This window comes from Lottia gigantea, assembly GCF_000327385.1.
Source record: "Lottia gigantea unplaced genomic scaffold LOTGIsca_16, whole genome shotgun sequence".
In the NCBI taxonomy this organism is placed as follows: domain Eukaryota; kingdom Metazoa; phylum Mollusca; class Gastropoda; family Lottiidae; genus Lottia; species Lottia gigantea.
The window spans coordinates 2,576,349-2,594,828 of NW_008707965.1; the positions used below are offsets into that span (position 1 = coordinate 2,576,349).

General features: G+C 33.0%; 1 protein-coding gene across 1 annotated transcript; it reads right to left on the reverse strand.

Moving 5' to 3' along the window:
- Positions 1–1,480: 1,480 nt before the first annotated feature.
- LOTGIDRAFT_67690 (hypothetical protein) lies at positions 1,481–2,936 on the reverse strand (the record flags this gene model as incomplete). The annotated part of the gene is made up of 4 exons (XM_009051015.1): positions 1,481–1,532; positions 1,862–1,966; positions 2,215–2,417; positions 2,721–2,936. Coding segments are annotated over 4 exons (576 nt in total), but the record flags the coding sequence as incomplete, so codon positions are not given.
- Between the last annotated feature and the right edge of the window lie 15,544 nt (positions 2,937–18,480).

An 18,480-nucleotide genomic window follows, 5' to 3' on the forward strand; every position in this document is an offset into this window, starting at 1 on the left:
TGCTACTGGATTGTGAATTGCGTTCGGAACTCTTGATCACTTTTATTATTCGTAAACATACTCAACTGGTAATCGCTATGGCACCCACCCCTAGTACTTAACAAACCTTAGAATATATATTTATCAAAAGGGTCAAAAACATTCTTAGAAGTCAATTTGTTCATTTGCATAAAAGTCTAGCCTTGAAATTGATAAGCAAATCAGATCTTTGATAAAATACTGCAAACGAAAATGTTGATATCTTAATGTTTTTGCTTCTTACAAGCTCAAATTTTCCCACAGTAAAACAGTACAGAGTTATTGCCCTTGCTTGCCTTGAAACATGATCTTATAGAGACTGAGATATCACAGATAGCTGTATAAAATAAATATAGGATACACTGACTTGAATTTAGATTTTGGGGAAGGGTGCTTTTGATTCTTCCCAAATGTACAGGACTAGGGACTAAGGCCTTGTGAACTGACTTGTGTTTAAGCTTGAATCAGAACTGATAAAGCACAATTAAATTTTTTTGTTGGACTTTATAATCCAATAACTTTAAGGCCAATTATAGAACATGGTCCTGATTTTCTGCTTCAAATATCAAAACAAAAGCTTTCTGCTTCACAAGGCATTTTTCACAAACTTTTAACCAAAATTAAATAAAGATTTTAACAAATACAGTTATATGATTGGTTGTTATAGCTAAATTTATAATCAATTTTAATGATTTACCAATAAAATGACTAAACACCAAAATCTTCCTTAAATATATTGGGGCCCAATTCCTTTGTTGTCCCTAAATTCAAGCCAGTCTTACTCTCAGTGCTCATGATGGAATGATATTTGAAAATAAACCAATTTAAATATTCTAATTATAGCTGCCTATCACAGGACGTCTTTAACGGAAGTTTCTTCCTCTTCCAGCTGGAAACTACGCTCAGTTCTCTCCGGGGAGAAGCCCCGTTTTGATTTACTATAATACGACGTTTCTACAGTCTGATACCTGAAAAAAAAAATAATAGAAGGTAAGATATCTTGCATTGCATGCTTGTTTATTTGTGTAAGAAAAAGGAAAATAATGACCATAATTGGCTATGTGGACTCTCTGAAAGGAATGATGAATTGACAAACTTGGATTACAAGGAGACAAAGTACAACATCTTTCTGTTTTGAATCTATTTTTAAAAATATGTGAAATTACCTTGTAGTTGATCCATTAGAACCACTAACACCAGCAGCGCCCCCTGGACTTCGTGACCTTGACCTTGTCCTAGTGATAGATGGACTGTACGAACGACTGGCATGAGTCGAACCCAATGAGGTGTGTGAGGTTTCGTTTCGGGAAGCATGGGTCGAGGAGGAATATTCATTTAATGGACGGGAAGTATGAGAAATACTGGTGGAGGAATAGTCTGTAATTGGACGAGTCGTATGGTGGGCGGGGCTTGAATATTCAGGAAGTTGGCGTGTTGTACTAGATGATGAATATTCATTTATTAAAGATGGTGCATTTAAACCATTTCTTCTTAATTCCTGAGTGGCTCGTTCTCTGAAAAATGTAATAAAAATTTAAATGAAATGGAAACCTACAGAAGGATTGGCTGCATATTTTATTGCACTTCTTGGGTCAAAACAAGCTGTCTGAACTGTTAACTGCTTTACTTTGTAGATATTATATATGAAACTGATATAGAGAATACTGTCATTCACAAGAGGATATTTTGAGGGGTTATTTGAAAATGAATGAATAAAGTCCAAAGAATGAATGAAATGAATGCAATGAATGAATAAATGAAGTCAATGTATGAATGAATGAAGTCAATGAATGAAGTCAATGAATGAATGAAGGCAATGAATGAGTATATCCATATCATTTACCTTTCAAAACGTTCATTAGTCAGCTGTCTTCTCAATCTTTCTACGTCACCCTCTAATTCTACATTTCTAGTTCGTAATGAGGCTACTTCACGGCTCTGGGTTTGGCTGAAATAAGAAAATTAAAATACAACTTAATGCTGATACAAATATTAAAAAAAATAGAAAATAACAAAATAAATAAATTGCTCACTGAATGTAGTTTTTTTTTTATATCAGTCTAAACTATAGAAGAAAAAAATAGACTGGAAAACTACAATTCATTCCCATAAAATCAGACTGCAAAATATATTCACGCCCTAGATTTGAATCTCACATCATAGTGATTGTCTGAGAAGAAGAATATTAAAACTTACATTTTACTATCATTAAGAGCTAAACGATCTTTCAACATCTGATTCTCAGCCTTGTTTTCTTGAGATGAAAGTTGAGAAGCGAATTCCTTTTCGCGGTTAGACTGTAGAACTTCTTCCAGACTTTTCAAAGACTTTCTCTCTGATTCCAGTTGACTCTTCAACAAGTCACCTTCTTGCTGTAAATCTTCAATAACTTGGGTTTGCTGGGAAAAAAGTTATGGTACATAATATAGAAATTGTAGTAATTGAAATATTATATGGTTATTTGAAATGGATAAGTGGGGTTTCAGCTTCTTGTGTTTCATTTTAAGCTCTTGCTAAGTTTCCTATTTAGACCCTACTAAGCCTGGTTTCTTACCCGGGAAGATCTTTCAAACTATCCTTAATAAAAAATAAATGGGTAGAAAATCCAAAGATTTTACATTTATATCAATTCCTGCAAACTTCAAAGAGCCATCATAGCTTCAGAAATATTAAATAAAATCTTTGTATAAAACAGTACAAACCTGTTCCTTGTCCAAATTCGTAGCAGTTAACTGCCGTTGTAGAGTTTCTTTACTGCCCTCCAGACGACTGCAGAGTTCACGGACTGCTGTCATATCAGCAAATAAATTCTGTTTATCCTCTTCAGTTTGTCTTAGATTCTCTTCCAAATTACCCACAGATCTTGTCAAATTAGACACCTGGATTTCATATGCTTGTTGAGCATGTAGGTGCTGAAATAATAAGAAAAATTGGGGTCATATTGTAGTCTGAAATATCTAGTTTTTATTAAGAGTGATCACCCTTGAGAGAGCAGTTGTGATTGCCTCAAGGATGCTGGTGGGTAGATTTATCATGAGTTTAAATCTTATTCAGTACACAGAAAGGAAATGCCTTCTCAAATCATCCAAAGTTAAGTTCTGAAAGACATCCCAAATAAATCAAAACTTTTCATTTTCATACCTCTTGAATCTCCTTCTCCACGTTGTCAACTTTATCACGCAGACGGCGTAGCTCGGAATCTTTGGTCATTAGTTCCAGACGTAGATTGGAGCCCTCACTCTCTAGTTGATGGCTTGACATCTGGTACTGTTCAGCCTCCATTGAGAGTTTACGATATTGATCCAGTAGATCACATCTCTCTTGTTCCTGGATTAAAAGAGACAATAAGTAAAAATGATTCCTAATTCACCATAAAACTACAAGCTGTCATCGATATATGTTATTTTTCAATAATTAATTAGTTTTTTTTGGATTCTACTCTCTTGTTCCTGGATTAAATAGAGAGAAAATTACAGACTTACAAATAGTGAGGGGTAATATAGGCCAAGCCTGTTACCAAATCTTTTTCATAATGTATATTTCAATAGATAAGTGAATAAATTATTGTTTACACACACAACATTAGAAAGCTCATTTTAATTTTCAGGTATGAGTGAAAATAAACTAAATCAATGACAAATTTAGATCTTAAACATTTCTGTCTGTAAGTCAACATTTACAAAATCAAATATTAATAAAATACCCATTTCCTTGTCATCAAGTAAGAGGAACTCAAGCTTGCAAATATACCCTGCCTAGAAAAATAAAAATATCATACCTTGGTAGCCAATACATCTTCAACACGTTGAACTTCTAGTATATATTGTTGAATCTGCATCTTCAAATTCTCACGTTCTTCCAAAACATCTTGTAATTCTTGATTCAGTTTCTGAAAAAATTCACAATTTACATTTAATCTAGAAGAAAAAAAAGAAACACAAAAAGGACTGTCAAGAATTCTGTTACTGGCAAATAAAACTGATTTGTCATTAGGGGTGCGTTAACAATAATATATTCCCAGGTGTTTTGGTTCTCTCCGCTACTAAATGTGGTTCAAACCTTAACGGGACAATCATACTTTAGTCTCAGAAACTTGAATTATTTTAGCTGAGCTAATCAGTAATGGAGTTCTCAGCTCTCCGTCAAAATTTTAGCCTTCAAATCCACGTGTATCTAGAATTATTTTTAAACGAATAATGTGATTTTTGTACATTTCTAGTAGTTCTGAAGACTATTTACATATATTCAAGACCTAAATCAACCCCTCAAAATGGCACACCTGTCCCTTTAACCTAACAAGTAGACAAACACTTAGAAAAGAGACAATCATTGTAAACTAACCTGGTTTTCTTTAGTCATGACACCCAGATCATCAGCAAGTCTACGATTCTCACGTATAGCCACGTCTTTAGCTCGTGATGTTTCTGTCAGATCTTCTCCGGTACTGTCAAGTTGTCGTCTCATACTCTTCAATTCTCGATCTTTCATATTTAAACTATCATTAGCATGTCTGAAAGAGCAAAATAAATCGTTATTTAATTTCATTTTAATGCTGTAAAACATGATTATTTTTTATTTAGTGGTATTGGAGAAGAAGGTGTTAAAGACATCAAGGTGGTGATTTTACGTGGTGACATGACATTACCTTTTTTGTTTGCGTTATGAGCCTTGTTCTTGATTCAAAATGGTGGATGTGTGAATTAAGACTATAAGATGCAGAACTCTGAACTCTGATTGGTAGTTTTTACTGAAGACTGTATTAGATTTGACTAAACTATGAGATAATTAGTTGGTACTTACTCTAACTGAGCCTCTAGTTCACTCGTTCTAATCTTCAAATCACTCAAAAATCTTTCCTGTAAATACGTGTTTTATATTATAAGTTTAACACTCGAGTATCAGTCCTTCTGTCATTGCAAAGCAGAATTCACTAACTGTTGGATTGTTCACCCTGTCATGAGACAAGTTAGTTAAACAAGGAACGTGAGCTGGGTTTAATCCCACTGGTAGAGAACTCTTCACAAACAGGGGTTGTTGGATTGTTCACCCACCAACAGGGAACACTGATCTGGGATTAAAAACGTTGGTGCTTCTTGTCATTGTGAAACAGGGAACGCGAGCTGGGATTAGACCGATGTTAGTTTTACCCTACTGCCACTATTAGGGAATTCTTCACAAACAGGGTTGGATTGTTCACTCAACAAAAGGGAACGCGAGCTAGGTATAAACCATCATCAGGAATATTTTACCCTTGTGTGAGTTTATTCAATGTTGACAAATCTTCACATCAATTCAACCCACCTTATCATGAAGTTCGTTATTATACTGAGCAATCTTCTCTGTTTTCTCATCAACAGTCATCTGTAGCGAGTCTTTTTCACGATCCATTGAACTCAACGTGCTACGAAGTTGATTACATTCATCTTTACTGATAGTGTATGACCTTGTGACCTCTGTTAAACGCTCTTCAAGATGGACGACACGTTCTTCCTGAGCGTGTAATTCTGACTCACGTCTGTTCAGTCTTCTCTGTGTCTCCTCTAAAGATTTCTCAGCTTCTTCTGCCAGCATTCTGAAAGTTTGAATGAGTATATGTTAGGGGGTTTCTAACACTGCTATGAGTTTAGAAATGCTATAAACTTTGAACATTTGATAACACTGACTGTAAAACATTGTGATATTAAATATATTATCTTCAGACATTGTCGCTCGTTAGTGAATTTAATTTTACCGATTACTTTTTTAAGAATTTGAATATCAGCTTCGAATAACCAATGACAGCCTTAGAATAACTTCGGCTTTATTACAGAGATGTCTGCGTATAAAAGGATAAAAACTTACTTCATCTGAGTAGATGACTGTTTATTTCTGGATGCCGCATCACTGGCTTCATTCAAATGAGCCGCAGTTGATTTCAATTCATCTTCATAACTACGAATCTCGTCCTTCAAGGTATTCATTCTGACTGTTAGCTCGTTGCGTTCAGCTTCCACGGTATGTAGCGTTGATTCTAGATCTTCTACCTTCTGTTCTAGTTTCGCTCTGTCCGAGAGTGATGATTCAGTGGCAATCTAAAAACAAAATAACCAAATGTCACATACACAGAAACTTTTACTGCTCCTAAACAATAAAAAATGTTTCCAATAAACAAATATGGTGGACTAATGAAATAAGACATGCAGTTTCAGTTTTACTCTGATAAAAAGTACTCATAGAATAATTCTTGATTATAGATATATGGATATCATATCTAATATCATCTTTACATCGTCAAGCTATTACAAACTTGGTCTTATACCTTGACTTACAAACTTACATGATACAAGAAATGTAGCTATAACAGTCAATTATTTTTCCAAGACTAGTGAATAATGTCTGCTCACCTTCAAACGTTCTCGGAGACTATCTCTGTCAGTGACGACACGTCGTAAATCAGTGATGGCGTCGTCCCGTTCGTTCTCAATACGACGTAACACAGCCTGGGCTGCTAGTGATGTCTTCTGGGATTTGGGTGATGCTACTAATTCTCTTCTTACTCTCATTAATTCATCCTTTGTCTGCAAAATCAAATTTTTAATAATCAATTTTTATAAAAACATTCATCAATGTAAAATATGAATAAGGTTGTCTGAAAATATATTTTAGGTTTCAGGGTATATCATGTTGCTTCTATTTACACTCAGTGTTCAAAGGGTTAATATCTAAGCAGGATTATTAATTGATATCAGTATCAAATAAATTATCATACCTCTTCATACATATTGTTAAGCTTGTCTCGTTCAGATGTCAGAACTCGTACATTGGCTTGGATCTGGAAAGACAAAATTAGTCAATATCACCACAGAAACTATATATATATGTGCTATATATGTATGTGCACTCCAGGGCAGATTTAGACGATAATCACCAGCAGTGTTTATGTATCCCTTATAACAATGCATCTCTAGGTTCTTTATTACTCCAGATTATGCGAATGTAGATAGGCAATAATGAACATTTTGCAAGATCACATGCATAAGCTTCTACTCGATCTAGACTCATGTCTAATTGACATATGTCAAGCTATTACGAACTTCTTCCTAATACCTTGAGAAAATTGCCACCTTTCTTGTATCACACAATGCAGTGATTTGATTTGATTTGTACGTCAGCAGCAAATACTGTCAATCACAGTCTTTGTGAAGCCTGCTAATAGACTAGAGTTCATCTCATCAGACTAAAGATTACCCACCTCTGACATATGACGTTCGAATTTATCAAGTAAATTTTTCAGCTCATCTCTTTCTCTGGTCAATCTACCAATTTCAGATTCTTCAGTTACACTCTAAAAATATAAAATATTGTAGTCTTAAAGAGACATACTTTGTAATGACAATCTACATTAGACACCAGTTACACACGGCAATCTTCCCGGGAATCTTACTAAAGATTATTCTAATCATGAAAATAAATATGCATGGTCGGGGATTATTTCAAGCACATAATTTTTGTTGTTGTTTCAGACCGATTCAAATTTCAAAAGCCTATGGCTATGACCCCAATTGCCCAGAGGCACTTGCAGTATAATAACAATAGTTATATTAAGCTTCAAAGCTGAAGCAAGACTATATTTACCTTAATAGGGGAAGATCTACCAGACGCAGGAGCTCGTTTACTCGTTTTCAAACATTCATACTCTTTCTTATAATATTCTCTTTCTTCTTCTAGGACTTTAATAGTATTCTCATAATGGGAAATATTCTAGAAAAATAACATTGACTAGGAGTTTAATTTTCTTAAATAACAAATAAACAATAATAAACTAGGAATGAAAATGGTTTATAACTCAGACACTTGTACTGTCAGATTTTAAATGCAATATTTTAGTTTTCATCTGATGTCCATGATTCTTGTAATATTTAAAAAGCTGGACCTTTTCATGGTGTTACTATTCCACAAATTATTTGCTTTAGAGGAAATATGAAATAGTGACATTATATTTTTTAATGTGGAATTCAAACAGGCTAGATTCAGCACTGTTAAAAGTGTTGCAAGTCAATGTTCATTTTCATCAATTTCATCTAATGACCTTGTTATATAAAGTGAATTGTCATTATGTTACGAAACGACCCAGGACAGGGTTGGACAGGGTTTTAATTGTTCTGTACAAAACATTCCATGTGTACGAAATGTCTCCTATGTTCTGATTGGTTAATAATATTAATAATAATGTATTGATTTCATCTCCATTAAAATTTATATATTTAACCATCTTATTCTTGAAATAACAACCCAAAAACATAACAGACCTAAAACATGAAATTTAAAAAAAAAACCACGAAATTGACTCCCATTGAACAAGAATGTGAAACATCCAACCCTCGGCACATACCTTTTTATCAAATTTAGATGGTGACAAGTCTCGTACCGGGCTACCAGTTCGTGACGAAGGTCGTGACCTCAGAGGACTCTTGCTGCGTGAAGTAGTCTCGCTTCGTAACATTCTCTGCAGTGTCTCCACCTGTTCACGATAATAATCACGCTCTTCCTCTATAGTGTGAATAAACGCGTCAAGTTTACTTGGTGTTTTACTTTTCTTCATTGGTCCATTCTTTCTCTTTAACCTCTCAATTTCTAACACCAACTCTTTTTCTGGAATGAAATGGAGTTTTACATCCTACTGTTATACAATGGGGTTTCATATCCTAGAGCTCTGTACCTTATTGTACTATTAATATTAATAAATAGTCTGCTTCTTTCGATTTCCAACTGTCGAGGGATCTTTAACGTGCACAGCCTGTAGCACACGGTTTATTGTCCCGTTCGAACAACATTTTTTCCATGTTAACCCCTCCCAAATCAGGTTAGTGAGCAAGCGTCTAATTCACTGAGACACTTTGGCTAAAAAAAAAAATCAAAAATAAAAGTAGATTTTTTCGGTGTTAAGGATCAAGCACTCACACGGCCACTTGGAAACACAAACCAACAAATCAACCAATTTCTGCAATTAGTTTTTGATATTCATCAAAATGAAATGAACTCACCATTAGTGATTAGTTTTGAGTTTCTCTCTGACATACGACGTTTTTCTTCCTGTAGTTTATCTACTAATATTTCTAGATGTTGAGAGTTAACCTCCGTAGTGTTCACACGAGATTTCATTTCACTCATTTCTTTCAACATTCGATTTCGCTCCTAGAATATTTGGAAAACGACTTGAGAGGATTTTTGGAGGGTGAAAAATTGTTTCAGGGAATTGACTTGATAATTCATAGAGATATGGCATGCGTCACTGACAGGGGAGGACCAGTTATTTTGGGAGGAAGAAAAGATGGTTTAAGGAGTTAACTAAAACAAGTTGGATTTGTAATTGTTTTGTTTTTTAATGTGATCTCTATGTCACAGGATTATTAACAGTTACTATTGGGAAGAAGATGATATACACCTGCCTCTTGCAATTGTCAGTTACAAGGGAGAGCATTTGCTACATTAAGTACCTGTATACCATAATTAGTTAATATACTTACAGATCTTATCTGGGATACTGTCATATCCATTCCTTCTAATTCTATTCTAGATTTCTCTAATTCATCCTAAAATATACAATTCAATATACACTCAAATTTACTGGTTTAATTGGTAGGTTTAAATAAGATCACCACTGACATAGTCCATCAGTAAAAATGCTTCAAAATATACAATTCTTATCAAATTTTACCCGTTCTGGACTAAGATAACTTCTTTTGACTTCCAAAGTGTATCAATTCAAAACTTTACAAGTAAATTAGTTAATTGTCATGCCTTTTTCAGATATGTTAAAACAACCACAGTTGGTTTGTAAATTTTTTCTAATGTTTGACTTTGGTAAGACCAAGCACAGAAGGAAACACCTAAATAAGAGTTATAAGGAAACGGTTAGCATTAGCCTAAGCATGTTGGTTTGATTGCTTATTCTTTCCTTTATACATAAATCCCGAAAAGGTCACTTCACTGGGGTAGTAATCTTTTCAGATCATAAATTTGTAATAAAATAACTGTACCTTGGCTTCTTCCATTTCTCTGTCAGCAGTTTTCACCACAAATTCTTTATCAGTCTGTAGTCGTTTGGCCATTCTGTCTACGTCTTTTAATTCTAGTTCTAACTCTCGACATCGAGCCTGTAACTTTGAGAGTTTCATATCACTATCATCTCGACCAATCATAGCATCTTGATACTTTCTCTCAGATTCACGATATTTCTGTTGTAATACGTCAATCTGTTGGGAGAAAATTAGTGAATAAATGAACAAAGGAATGTAATGCAGAACTTATCTAACATGTGATGGACAATCATCTTCACATTGTCTTCACTTTGTCTAATACCTTGACTGCAATAGCCACTTTTCTTGTATCACAGAGTGCAACAAATTGATTGGATTGTGCGCCAGTGAATACAGCCAATCAGTGCTCTCGACATAGAGGCACTGGGCCACTGTGAGCGTCGATTTGCACCATTCTATTTCAGATTACCTGAATATCGAAAAAATATGCTTTCATAAGGATAGTGATGTAATAAAAGACTAAGCTCTAGTGGTATTGCAGGAAGATCTGACTGAAAATTTATATGGTGCAAAAGGATGCTATGAGTGTCCCTGAGACACACCTCTGTACAATCCTTTAATTTCACAGACTCGCTGCAGCTCCTTACAATCAACACAAAAACAATAAATAAATACCTGAATATTCAGATGATTAATCATGCGTTCATTTGATCTGTTCCTAGCCTCAAGAGCGACCACATTATTGGGCCGTCCCCCTTCTAACATCTTCGACATTCTGTCTATTTCTTCATTCCTTCCTTCCACCTACAAATAAATTCACAAAATATAACACAAAATGAAATTTAAAAAAGGTTTTTATCAGGTTGATTAAAATACATATGAAAATCGATCAAATAACTTAATTTTAAAACATTTTAATGATTCTTTAAATCTTTTGATTAATGAAAACAATATCAGAGTCCAATCTATATTTTGTTGCTTTATGCCAAAAATTTACTTAACGATGTCCAATTAAAGTCTATAAAGGAAGGCTACAAATCTACAAGTGTTCAATGATCAAGGTTCTTTAGCGAAATTACAAATATTTGCTACAATATCAAATTTACAAAAAAAAAATGTTAATACTAGCTACTAATTAAAAACAAAACTCAAATAAAAAAAGAAAATGAATAAGATACTATATTGAAGAAAAATGAAAACAAAAAAAATTGTTACAAGACTTTCCTAACTAATCAAATATTATAAAAGTTTTCTCATGATATTTCTATACAAAACTCTATACAAAAGCTAATATCTAAATTATGATTGTGTTCCATTAGTTGAAAATATTAGTTGAAAAATAATGGTTTCGTGAAGACTGTCAATATGTAAAATATTCAGACATGTTGAAGAGGTGATGATTTGTATGATGTATGTCTAGATGTTCTATATTAGGTATTAATCAGTGTGCATGTATATATTTCTCTATAATATGTGACTGTATACCAATAAAACACAATATCTAAATCATAACCATTTGACCACTCATCATCACCTGTTTGATCAAAACCAAGATCAATTTCCTATCAATAATAACTAATCAATAGTCAATTACACTGTGTATATTGTGTTTGTTTGTAAACTATTAGAAGTGAAGTGTATAGGGTTTGTTTGTCGGTAAAAGTAAGTGAAATGAAGTTATATCTCCTACTGTACTGTTCTGTTATAAAGAACAATAAAGAATCATTTTCAGGTTAATTACTGGATCAATACTAATTAAAACATTGCTACACTTAACATTGTTCTTGTGTGTTTATTAATGAATGTACATATTGCTTCATGCATCAATAACAATGTTTCTTTTCAGCACTAAATATCATAGGTCCTTTTTTATTCTGGGTAAAGAAATCAACTAGACTATACCATGAACTCTGTTTACATGTTAAACATAATGGTTGAATGTACAAACAGCCAAAAAAATAAGGTTCTTGACTTGACCAATTCTCAGAAAGAGGAATAACAGTGTGTGTCCAGAATTATCTGCGTTTGATAGTCAAAATGACTCGTCTTTTTTTTTTGAGAATCCAAAAATGGCAAACTATGGCCGTGATAATCAGATGACAGTAAACCTTGAAGTAGTCAACTCTCTTTGAATCAATACTAGAAGTAATTCATGCTGACATCAAACAGTTTTGTATGATTTTAAACAATACGATGTATATTGATAGGAAATGGAACGGACACAAGGCTATCAATTAATCAATCTATCATATTATCAAACTAATTGTTTTTATTGGAAACTTTACTATGTTCACAGGTTTCAACTCACATAAAAAAAACAATTTTACTTTGTGGATACTCTGACAAGGATGTCAAGTTCATAAACATAGTCATTGCATGACCTCCAGTTTTATCTTTATCTCAGCATGTCTTTTAATCAAATTAATTATTTTTTTATTGGAAACTCTCCAAGGTAAAAGTTTAAACTTGTGTCATTTTTTTAGCAGGAAACTTCTTGTGGAAACTTCTGACAAGGATGCCATGTTCATAGACAGACATTGAATGACCTCAGTACTTAAAGACAGTCTATTTGCTCAAATCATGAATTGGAAAATTTACTAGCTTCACAAGTTTAAACTTGCATAAAAAAAAACAATTCATATTTGTGAATATTCTGAGAAGGGGACCAAATTTATGGACTGGGTCATTGCATGACCTCAGTACTTTAGACTGTAGAGATCAAATTTAATATCAATAAACCAACAAATAAAAGCTCTTGATTAGAAAAAAAAAACTCTTGAAAACAAAAGAATGGCAATTATGGAATGGCATTACAGGAATCTACAGATTTTATCCTGAAAATTAACAACCCCTCCCCCCCCACACCCTTCAAAATCAGAGCAATAACAATCTTGTACAATGAGGGTCATTATGCATACAAAGATCTTATTTATGAATGGGGTGAACACCTTGATAGAATATTCACAAACCTCTGATTGATCACTGACCAAACAAACACTGTCTAATGGTAAAAATATGAGATATAATAATGATTGAATTGTTGTCTAGGGTTTGATATTGGCCCTCAATATATCAAATTTGACCAGATCATGTAAAAGACTAGATTTCTATTATATTTCTAACAATACAGTTCACACAATTTGATGATAATTGATCTAACTAGCGATTTGAATAACGAGATTTCGACTAGCTTTACTGGATTTACAAAGATTACGGCTAATCCCCAAAATATAACCTTTAGTTGTTAGACTTGTATGATTTGAAAAATACACTTAAATGGTTTAAATTCTTAAAAAAATAACTTTAAGAAGTCAAAACGTACATTTTTGTGATCAAAATGGAATGATCTCAATTCCTAAATGCATTGTAAAAAAGAAAACTATTATTAGCAGCTTTTGCAAAAGAAGCAGCTTATTTTTAGTGGAATTACAGGACCCACAAAAAGACTGAAAATTAGAAGTTTAGAAAACCTCTTTACAAATCCTTTTCTATCATAGTCAAGCAGGTGGAACACATTGTACTAATCCATGGAATTGTGTAAATTGATGTGCTATTAGTGTCCCAAATATACATAAAAAGTTTAGAAAACCTCTTTACAATTCCTTAAAAGCATACTGCCTTTTCCATCATAGTCAAAGACAAGACAAGCAGGTTCATTCCTGTGCTAACCCATGGTGACGATTTCTGAATATGATTAAATACCATTCTCAAGTCATGACTATTTTGAGTCAGATGAAATGGAATTTTACATCCAACTTATCTGCTATTCCTTCTTTAAGCCAAGATGTTTGTTCACAATTCAAAATATAAACACATATAGTCCAGATTATAGATAAACATAATTTCTATATATTTTACCTTATGATAAACAAATTGTTTGTTAATCATTTACACTTTAATTCAATCTATTCCATTGTTCAGTTCACATTTCAATAAAAGAAGCAGAAAATCATCTTCAAAAAAAGTCCAATAGCTAACAACCAAGAATTAAGAATTTTTAAATGAAAATTGCTATCCAAGTACAAAAGGCTGGTCCAGTATGTGTCTTAAAGCTACAAGGCAAAATTCATACACATTACATATCTAAAATAAATTCTGAAAATCAACATGTATCCAAAATTCTTGTAATTCATCATAAAAGTTTTTGTATTCAAAATATCATAACCAGATGAGCCTTGTTTTCATACATAAACACTAATAACCCTGAAATAAAAAATTCTGCTTTTGAAATATTTTAACCAAATAAGCCTATTGTTTTAAAAGATCACTTACCCCAAAATAGAAATTCCCAAATTCCAAATTTGATCAAAAAGTCCTAGAATATGCAGACTTGAGGTCTTCTACCTAATTAACCTTCACTTGTTATACGCTGAGTTATAATGAACTTATTAAACCAGCTAGGAACAAAAGACTTGAGTCAATCTTCTCTTAGACAAGTTGTAACAAGTCCCTGTATGTGACTGTATGTGACTAGGTATAAGTTATTAACTCAATCTCCCATACACCGCAGGGCTTGGTAATCTTATTACAACTTTTAGATTAACTCTTGTTTCAAAGGTGCACGCCCTATGATTTAAAGGTTGACAACCTTTATATATTTATTTTATCTTGTCCCCATAGGTTGATTGTTAAACAGGACCATGTCCTTCTGTATTGGACCTAATTCTGACCCTTATAAAATAAAAAATATATTATTATCATTATTTTTCTTTAATGAAATGCAAATTTATATTTTTGAGCACTTCATTGATGGTAGTGTCAAGTAGCCTCTACATACAGTACATAGGACCTCAGTTTATTGTCGCACCCAAACGATTATATGCTTTTTCAATATCAGGTTTTCAAATCTGCATCATTGACATGGGGTAAACAAGATTGAAACATCACTCAGGCATTTTGCAACTTACAGACTTGACTGGTGAATTTGATATCAGAATCCCTGATTTACCCTTTGAACTATAAATGTTCTACAGTTTCTACCCTAACTAGAAATTTACAGATAAAATCAGACATGACTAGCAAATAATATGATTCAAAAATTTCAAAACCATGCCCCTTGAACCTGAAATTGTAATCTAGCTAAAATCTACTTGACTATTATTTGTTTTAACGTCCCCACCATTAAAACCATGTCAAACCTATTAAAGGATTATGGCCTCAGATTTATCGAGGCCAGGTTTCCCCCTGATTTGATCCCCATAATGATAATCCTATTATTAGGCTTAATTCCTTTAAATACCTGATTTAGATCAAATATGTTTTGATGATTATGAAGAAATATTATTGTAAGCTATGTACAGTATTGTATAATAGTTATTAATCAGCTAATTGGTCTGAATTGGGTGGTGCTGAAGAGTGCTGGATGTCACCAATAATTCCCTTTCGCATGATACAAATCAAGATTCTACAGATAATTTATGTTGCACATGAGACAAGATATTCCTACACAAATTCAAACACGAATCAAGAATCACTTACTCTAGGCTATATTTCAGCAAATAGAATGTTATGCTAGTGTAAGCTTCCACCTTTTGTCTTTAGAGTTGTAGTTTTGATGAACAGCTTAGAGTTCTAGTCAAACACGACTGGCAAATACTACCAATTAACAGCACTTGGAAATATATAGTTCTAGCTTTGAGATCTGAGCCCATGTTTTCTATATTACCCGGACGCCAAATACGGTCCAGAGTTCTGACCAGATTTGACTGGTAAATACAGAAAAATCAGCAGTCTAGAGTTCAAGTCAGACGTGACTAGTAAATACAGAAAAATCAGCAGTCTAGAGCTCTAGTCAGACATGACTGGTAAATACATAAAAATCAACTGTCTAGAGCTCTAGTCAGGTATGACTGGTAAAGTAAGCTATATCAGCCCTGGTTTAAACATGTAAAACAAAACTAGCGGGAACTGAACACGCCCACCGATATCTAAACCTTTAACAATCAATATGTGTAGTTGATTCACTTCAAACTTTCAATATTTATTTTAGATATAACTCATAGTTTTCATGAGGTTTTAACTAAACATTTTAATCTCTGATAGAGAATTAATTCACTTATCTTAGTAGAGTTCATAAATAGATTCAACTTGAACCAATAAGAATTGTACTTAATACTTATCAAAGAGTATTTCGGGGAAGAGTTGAGTATATTATGGTCTTTTTTAACCAAACTATTATCAAGCACAAATATTTGAGCATATTTCAAAACGAACCAAAACGATATCATTTGATTTTAAGTATCATAAATAGTAATTCAGACATCACAATCGGCTTAATGAAGACGGCAACACCATGCAGTGTGCAATCAGGGAAATTTTGCCAGGACAGCACTATAGTTTGCTTTTTGATTTTTTAACATGCATAGCCTGTAGCAGACCTCAGTTTATTGGTACACAATTATCTACTATTGACAGAATTGTCTTTTCTTATACAAAATTTCATATTGAATTTGCCTTTGAATAGCATTTACTAACATTTTGACCACATCAGCAAAAATACACGAAAGTCTTTAGTTAATTTAAATTAACTGAGCTTTTCTTCTAAACTCATATTAAACTATTTTTTCTTTCCATTTACAACACCCAAACCATTTCAGTCAAAATTATGTTATAACTGCATATAATACACTAGGAATATTAAACATTGGACATAATTAACCATTTTAAGCAATATTTCATTTTCCTTTGATAGTATTCATTCTAAATCAATTTGAAGTAATTTCAGGCTAGTTAAATGAACATAATAGTATAATGTAAAGATTATTGGTAAAGTGATTGAAAAGAGATAAGCCAGGTTTAAAAAGTGTTTTAAAAGAACCATTTTTATTGAAATACTTCATTGAATTTCTGTACATCAAAGAAAATATCAGAAAAAAAAAACATTTTCACCTTTCATGCAGAATAGAATATGAATTATAAAAATTGTTTGAAAAATATCTAACAGATGGCATAGGTGAACTTCAAACATGATATCCACGAAGGTGAACTATCAGGTAAAAAATTGTGAAAAGAAAGAGTAATATCCCTTACACCCTGTAGGTTGGCTTAATGTTTTATACTCTGAACCTTAGAGTATAATCAGACCCTTTAAAACCTCTAAGTTGGCTTACTGAATGTTAAAACATGCTTCAATTTGTCATGTTTGCTAACATCAAATTTACAAAAGAACCCAAAATCTATTCCAGCTTAAATTCAAAACCACAATCCCTTACACCCTCTAGCTTAGCTCACTGATTAAGGTTAATGTTAGTTTTGTTTAATCTATTAAGAATTTCAATATATATTACTATAGTCTTCCTCTTACCCATTCTCTTTTCTCTATATATGTCTCATTATGACAAGTCTGAAATATTTGCAACCCAAATATTGGCTAATTTTTTGCAATAGTCATCATTATTTGCAAAAAAAAAACCTAAAATTTTTGTTAAAAAGGAATTTACTCTCCTTGTTTTATACTTTCTGTTTCTCAATCCGAGCATGGAAATGCCATGCAGTTTGCAATGCAGGAGATTTGTTGGGACAGCAAATTGTACTGTATGTATAACATGGACAGCTTACAATCTTACTAGGAAAGACTAAACTGACAAATTATAATAGTTCCATTATTTGCACAATCATGCAAACAAGAGTTATGATGTCATTTATACTGTTTTATCAACTTAGTTTCAATCAATACTCAAATGCTTTATCACGTATTATTCTTAGTCTTTCTTTCTCGTGTAATAATCATTTAACACATAATATCTAATAAATAATTAGGAATTTATAGTTTGATATGACAAATCATTATTAATCATTTTTCAAAACATGCTTTGGTTCTGTATTTTTTCCCCCTCCCCCAAGCCGTCTGACAGTAGGGTCACAAAACATTTCTCATGCTCAGATTAGTTTTTACTCAAATTTCAAAATGCCCATACATCAAGGAAAGGTAAAATTTGAAGATTAATGTGATAATACTAGAAATATTGTGCAGTAAGAAATAGATTGATATATTTTTTCTTTGATACAATCAGTTGGTACCTGTAACAGCTGCTGCAAATCTGAGCAAAATCTCAGCTAAGTATGAAAAAAAGTTTGTGGCCCTGGGGTCAGGTATTCAAAAAATGATTCAGTATGTCTGAGGTTTGGATTTAAGGTCTCATTTTTCAGGATTCAGATATGCATTCAGAGAAACTATTTTACAGAATATCTTGATGAAAAATTAACAAACTTACTTTTCCTTTAGGTGTATATTCCTTAATAGTGGCTTGTGAACTCCTGGCAACCTTATACATGTTAGTATGTGACATTTAGGGAGTCCACAAGCTTGATACTGCAGAATAACTCCCTCACAATACCCTTGGACACCCTTGCTACTCCCTGGTCTTCCAGTGAATGACTAGTTTTAATCAATGCGGTAGTCAAGATACCGGTTAACTGTGATCAATTCCTATTGTAGAATGAC